The sequence below is a fragment of the Pterocles gutturalis genome, unplaced genomic scaffold (genome assembly GCF_000699245.1).
Source record: "Pterocles gutturalis isolate BGI_N339 unplaced genomic scaffold, ASM69924v1 scaffold34843, whole genome shotgun sequence".
In the NCBI taxonomy this organism is placed as follows: Eukaryota; Metazoa; Chordata; class Aves; order Pterocliformes; family Pteroclidae; genus Pterocles; species Pterocles gutturalis.
Genome location: NW_010124260.1, coordinates 16895 through 24266, shown reverse-complemented (window position 1 = coordinate 24266; position 7372 = coordinate 16895). Strand labels below are relative to the sequence as shown.

The 7372-nt window shown below is 45.8% G+C and overlaps 1 protein-coding gene across 1 annotated transcript in view; it reads right to left on the bottom strand.

The window, feature by feature from the left end:
• ZSWIM8 (zinc finger, SWIM-type containing 8) overlaps window positions 1-7372 on the bottom strand; it is a gene marked incomplete at its 5' end in the record, with an annotated part of 23621 nt that overhangs the window by 655 nt on the left and 15594 nt on the right. The window contains 6 exons of the mRNA XM_010078221.1: window positions 67-76; window positions 1147-1325; window positions 2300-2419; window positions 3854-4027; window positions 6358-6526; window positions 7158-7372. Of these exons, the coding sequence (XP_010076523.1) occupies window positions 67-76; window positions 1147-1325; window positions 2300-2419; window positions 3854-4027; window positions 6358-6526; window positions 7158-7372 (867 nt within the window). The remainder of the gene's footprint in view (window positions 1-66; window positions 77-1146; window positions 1326-2299; window positions 2420-3853; window positions 4028-6357; window positions 6527-7157) is intronic.

The following is a 7372-nucleotide window of genomic DNA, read 5'->3' as shown; positions in this document are numbered from 1 at the left end:
ATGGGAACAGCGAAAGAGCCTTAAGGTATGTGCTCACCACCCTCATGCTGGTGACACTCAGAAGAGGATGCAAGAGCTCCTGGGCGATACGTCACATAATCCTGTTACCCCACAGGAGGTCCCAAGACTCAGAGGCTCTGACAGTGGACAGCTATCTCAATAGGCAGCAGTGCTATATCTTACATCCTAACATGGCCAAGGCAAGTTTCCCATCAGGGCACCAGTATTCACCACACAGCATCAACAGGCGTTCCCTCCTTCACGAGCACCAAATTGGACCACAGCACATGGCAAAAGGGCCAGCTAACGCTCTACCCCACCACCCACTAGCATCTAATCCTCACACCATTTCTTCTGCAGATCATACATGGGGACACAGCATGTCCACCGGGCATCTCCTTTGCTAAGAGGTATGGAAGGAGTAAGGCTTAAAATAAGTTGCTACAAAATATCTCTAGGCTTAACACTGTCACTTCTATCAGTTTCTCAACTAAGGCCCCAAAACTGCAGGTCCAGCTTTTGAGAAATCTATTTCCCTAAAATAGTTCAGAAAAAGAGCTCAAGTGAAGAAGCTGTAACTTCTCCAAAATATCATCTAGGTGATAGGACAGCTAATCCAACCTGGACAGTATGCCTACAGAATCACACTTCTGGTCATTTATTCAAGTAGGTACATGTGGAGGGTCCTGTTTACACTGTTTTAAGAAACAGGCAGCTCTGGTATTCCAGCTGTCTCACTGAAACACACTTGTCCTGGTTTAAATAAATCCTGGGATATCTCATCTGTACTGGTAGCTGACAAAGCCACTTCCACTATTAGTGGCAGCACTGGCACACTAGACAGCCATACCAGGGCTTCAGTATGAGAGGAAGACAGGCTATAAAGAAGGAAAGGAAAAAGACAGGCTAGGAAGAGAGGTGGACAGGGGACCTGAAAACATAGCAAAGAAAGAAGTACAGAAGTTAAAAAGGTACAGGAAGCATTTGGAGAGAGAAGAAAGTGGACAGGGAACACAGAAACACACACACACAGAAACACACACACACACAGACACACAGAGACACACACACACACACACAGAGACACACACACACACACACACGCAGTACCTGCAAGGCAGGCAATGGTCTGGCGCCACATGTTACCTGCAGGTAGGCCTGCTGGCACCTCTGCACCAGCTGGTGGAAGGCTGGGGTGCGCAGGTGGTTGTGCACATGGGCAGGGTTGAGCCTCTGCAGAGCTTCCATGATGATCTCCTGGAGCACAAAAGGGCTCAGCACCCCCTTGGCTGCACCAACGCAAAACTGATGCACATAGTTTACACCTGCACAGGAAGGAGAAGTCAGAACAACAGCATTCAGGTAAGAAACATACAAGAAACCAAGTATTTCCCAGCAAGAACCTGGATTTGGAGCACCTTCTTCTCAGCGTAACGTATCCTCCAGCAGGCTTGGGGGAGACAGTCTAGCAAACTTATGGGGACAAGACATCATTCTGATATATTAATCGGATCTGAGTAGAGAATCAGGTACCACCTCAGTCACTGATATTCCCAGTTTACCTGTCTTTCAAGGGGATGTGAAAGAAAACTGATGTGGCAAGGTAACTACAGAGGCAATGGTACACTGCACCTCCTCCCATTGTTTCTTGTCTGACCACTTAGGAGGCACCTGCAGCCCCAGCGCTCGAGTCTTAAGGAGGCTGTAGAGATAGTTAAGCCTCCCCATTGCTGCCTACAGTGGAGTTCCCCCAGCTGCAGCAGGAGAAACCATGCCACTACACAAGCTGTTTGTAGAGGGGTTTTTTAAAGTTCTTACTGATAGTGAAATAATTAAAAAAAAAAAAAAGAGTTGACAAAAAAGATCCAAGAGCAAGGTGCAAGTAAAAGAAAACAAAAAACCCAAATAAAAATCAAACAATTGGTGGTCTGAGCGCCTATTGCTATACAAGGTGTTCGCAGAAGGTGTAAATATACATAAAGAAGAATACCTACAAGATAGTGGAGAGGGAAAAGAAAAAATTGTTGTTATAGAATGGAAGAGATATAAGCTCTGAGCCCTGTCCAACCCCATGCACTTCATCTAGTGCCTCAAAATTCAACAGCATGCCTACAGAACCCAGAAACGGGTCAACTGCCTGGATGAAAGATCAGCAGGGATCTTCTGAAACATTCTTAGAAATGGAATCAGTTATCAGGCTCACCTAATCTTGGAAGTTTCATTCTTTGGAGAGTTTTTTCCCACCGTGATCCAAATCCCAGCAAGTAAATTTCTGCTGAAGTACTGCTCTGAACCTTACCTAACTTCGCAGCTAACCCAAGGAGCCATTTTACATCCTCCGTGTAGGGTGGGCTGCGGGAGAAGTTGTTGGGATGATCGTTGTGAGCTCTTCGGCCAAGCATCTCCAGAGCCAGCATCCCTGTGAGAAAGGGGCAGCCAGAGTCAAGCAGAACTTCTGCCCAGTAAGACTGAGTCTAGCACTTCACTCACGGCAACACAACCTGATTGGCCTACCCTTCATCAGGAGAAAATGCCCTAGCTGCGAAGAGTCCAGAGCGAAACAAAAGGCCCATCTTGGAGCCTGTCACTATAGGAAGTATCAGCAAGAACATCTGGATCTGCTGCTCCAGGCTGGGAAAACTGCACAGCCACTACACCTCACTAGAGCTACAAAGAGACACTCCACTAGCATCTACAGCAGGGTCAAGCAGGTAGCCCCAAAGGCTGCACTACAAGAGGTGTTCTGAAAGCAATGCATTTGCTCCAAATTTTGCAGCAGAGAAGCTACCCAAATCAACTTACTCAGCTGCAAAGACAACAGGCCAACACTGAGCTGCAGTGCTGCCAATCTGCAAACATTTCACTTATTCCATTACAGGTATTCATGCAAATCCTCCCACTTAAAAAGTTTTAAAATACCAACAGGCACTATGTCTTGATCTTCTAGATCCTCTTCCCCACCCCGGCTTCTCTATTATTCAGGCTATTAAAACACTTTCATTGGCTCACCATTTACTACTGCAATGTTTCCAATTACATTGGCACCCCTTTCTGGCTAACAAGTACTTTCTTCTCTAGCTTTCAAAAAAAAACCCCTCAGGCAACCTCTAGATAACCTGCCTTCAATTTTCTTGCTGTTTCTCTTCATCCGCTGCCCTGCACTGAGGCTTTGCTTATCTTAGAGGCTCCCTTCTGCCTCCTCAAGTACCCACTGGGTTGGACCATGACTATGTACAAGTAGCTTACTTGCAATCTAAACTCAACCAGAAACCCCAAGACTGATATCCTTCTACCAATAGCAGTACAGGCAGACTATTTCCTCATAACCAGTGTGACTGGGAAAGGAATGCTAATAATTACATATCCACTCTCCACAAAATACAAGTTCCCTACATGTCAGTCTTCAACAACTTAGATGGAGAGGCACAGGGCACATCCCTTTGTGCCTCTGAAGACCCGACCAGTATCATTAAACTAAAAGTGTACCTTCACCATCCATGAGAAGCAGGAGCTGAACTCCATTTTTTCACAGTCAGAACTTGCACAACCACAACCTCAGAGCCTATCCCGACTCCTTTATGACACCTGCTGAAAGGCAGGACTCTTTCCAGCTCTAACCCACTTAGCTTTCTCTTCTACTCTGATGGCTCTCAACAGCAACTGTTCAATCTTCTGTTGCTTTGTCTCCATTTTCAGCCTCCACATATAATCATGAGCTGGCTTTCCCCATGTAGCTAAGATGCCATCACCCCCAACAGATGCAGCAGCAAATTGCTAAATAAAAGTGAAAACCTGCAGCCCTGCCCGGAATCCCTCTCAGGGGACGCATAGGAACCCACTTGGCCATCCTTACCAACTCGGTATGCAGAGTGGAGGTAGTGCAGACCCTGGGGGCTCACAGGCTGACTGTGCTGCTCATCCTCGGCAGGAAAACTCCCTGTAACAAGGGAGTTGGGCTGTGAGGACAGAGTTGTCAAGGAAGCCCCCTGAATCGCTGGGAACGTTGATCCTGCATGGACACTTCCTACTGAAGAGAGCAAAACAGCAGCATTAGGACCCACCACCAGCCTAAAAGAAGGTTTACTTGGGCCATCATCTTCCTCACCTGACCACCCCCTGCCAGTGTAGTGTCCTGTTCCCCTAAACAGAACAATACAGCAACCAAAACCCACAGACTTACAACTGAAATACAATGGGCTAGGAATATCTTATCTTGTTTGCAAGCAGGGCCTGAAGGGGGTCAATTACATGCTTGCCCATATCTTGTGGTATGCCATGAACACGCACATCATCCATGTATGTAAATACACGTGTTGACTCAAAGGTCTTTGCTATTATTAAATTATATGTCTGGTTCTGATTTCTTGTCCAAGGAATAAGCATGTGCACATCTACACCTGATGAGAAACTGCTGAGAAAAATCATTGAGCAGGAGCAGTATTAAGTCACTCAAAGATCAAGTCCAACATCGTAAGGTTCCTCCACTTCTGCTGTAAGACAGCTATGACTCCATCCAGCTACCATGCAGGAATAGTGTTACTGGAGGCTAGCCTTCAATCCATCCTCAGAAAGAAGAGCCATTGCATACATGGGCAGCAGGTACCAATGGTAAAAACAGCAAGGAAACTTGAGAAGCTCTGTCACCTTCAGACACCTTAACTAGTATGGGCAAAATCAAGTGAAATCACAGGAAAATCTATTACATTGTACCGCCTAAACTTGTACAGACAGTAGTTAACACTGAGCCAGTAAGGTGTACTCTGACAAGGGACTTCAGTTTATCTAACTTTGCCTCTCAAGAGAGGTATGGAGCAAGGTTTGCCTGAGAATTCCAGATCAGAGATGCTATTAGGTGTGTGCACATTGTTACCCTTATTTCACAGCTTCTCTGTGGTGCTACTACACCAGCTTGGACAATGCTTTGAGTTCCGACTTTTCTTCTTCCCCTGCCTCCTCTAGTTTTGTTTTTTTTTTTAATGCTTACTAGTGATAGTTGAATATCTGAGAACAATGTGGCTACCAGGGAAGATCTGTCTGACCTCCTCAACCAAGCAGACACACAGTGCCAAACAACTCACAAAGTGGGGCAAAAATCCATGCTGCATTTGAAGTCTGTCCAAGGAGAATAACTCGTAAGAATGACCTGAATTGTTGCCAGAGCTCAAGCATCATCATGTGACTATGTACTTCAGGAACAGTGAAACAGTATTTTAAGAACTGAAAACAAAAGTTTATGCAAGCTATAAACAATAGCAACTGGAAAGGGTGGAGTTGTTTTTTCGTTTCACTATTTTAAGTGCTCTAGGATGAGTCAGTATTTCTGGAAGATTCATAACTCTTTGGAGGAGTACAGAAATGGTTTCTCACAATTAAGAGGCACAGCATCAGCCCAGGACTAAGGCTGTCAGCAAAGGATGCTCTTCAGATCCTGAGGCCTTCAGGACTATTCTAATTGCTTTTGTGGTGGCTTTTTGGCATCAAAATGCAAGATAAAAATAATGGAAAATATTCTCCTGATAATCTGGATAAGAAGGAAGCCAACACAGCTCTTAAGTGTTTTCCCATGTACCAGTCTTCCAGCACCTGGTGAGTTGCAAAGTACAATAAGCGAATGTACAAATAGGCAAACATTACAGCCTCTCCAGTGAGGGGATAACAGAGCCTGCCTGGGTCAACCATGATGCATTGGTGCAAAACACCATGGCAATGAGAGCACATCCACAATTCAGTCAACATCTGCTGTTCCAGTGCTGCACGCTACTCAATGGGTCTTCACCACCACTCTAGCCCCAACACAACATATGAGCAATCATTCAGACTGCCACTGATCCTGCCAAAACATCTGTCCTCTCTACAGAAGTTCTGCATCTTGGATACTGCCTCCAATCCCTTCAGGCAGGAAAGACAACTATTAGTGCTACTGTACCAGAAGTCTGCCAGCTGTCTGCTTCCTGCACTTTCTGTTCATCTGACCCGAAGGAACCCCAAGAGCCTCCTCAAGATCATCTATGCTCATCTTGCTCTAAGGAGAGGGGGAATAAAGTTCTAATAAATTAGAAGTCGGAAAGGTCAGGAGGGCTCCAAACACACTATAGTCTCAGAGGCCAAAATAATCTTATACTAGAAAAACAGCTAAACAGAAGTTAAAGCTCCACCAACTGAAATTAGGCCTCATTATGAATCCCAGTACCCCCAAGCACACACATCTTTAGGCTGGGGTAGATTTGGTCAGAGCTTTTCAGTCCAAGAACCCTGGTTCCACCTGTGGTCAACGAGAGGCAGGACTGGACTCGGGTACAGCTAGGAGGCACAGTTACCAAGTCTTTGCCAAACGCAGCCCAGGGCTGTAACACTTACTCGCTACATTGGAAGACAGTGACAGTCCTGTCTCACTGTGGTAGGGATGCACCGCAATCTGCGTCATGGATGGGACTGGCACACCTGGGAATGACACTGCTGTAGCTGCCAATGACGGTGTTGTTACCGAATAGGGGTACTGCGCTCCTATGAATGCCGGATGGACACCCTAAAATAGAAAATAAATAACAGTCATGTCTACTTCATCTGACCATTAAGAAGTAGTCCAGAACATGATGTCCCCGCAGAAGCCCCAGAGCATGGGAAGTCTAATATGATAGTGAGGAGGAAGGACAGGAAGAATCAGCACAGAAGCTACGTTGCACCACATGACCATTACATCTTTTTGCTACTCCTCCTTTTAAATCTTATCAGTTTGCTGAAAACCATTCCAAGAAATTTGAAATTTGAAAACTTCCAAAATTATGCAGAAGTTAAAATAACCTTTGTCTGGTTTTCCCTCTGTAGTCTCTATTTAGTCTGCAAGCTCTAAGGAAGACAAGTTTTTTGATCAGGGCCTTCTACAGCCTACAAAGCCTATAAAGCGATAAAAGTTAAAAAATACTGATGTATTTTATATTCTATTGAGACTTTACATGCACCCACAAAAGGCTCCTTATAATGCAAAAGCTGAGCTAGGGAGCCAAAGAAACTATCACAAATCAGAGAGTAAGTGAGAGCAGGAGCTAATCTCAAGCCACAGCAGGTCTGAGCTCCACACTCTCCCCAATCAGACATACTCCCTCTGGAAGAAGCCACATGAACTCACCATAAATGAACAAGGCACAGGCAACACTCACCTGCGGGTATGCTGAGCCAGGCACCGGGAAGACAGCTGGGCGCGGCATGTGCTGGATAGTGTGTCCAATATACTGGGGATTACAGGGGATGTGAGTCTGAAGGGTGGTGTAAGGGTGGAGGCCCTGGGTGTGTGTATGTGCCATTGCCGGCCCTGCCATCGTGTGCTGCTGGTACATGGTCGACCCCACAGAGATCACCGGCATGACTGTTGCTG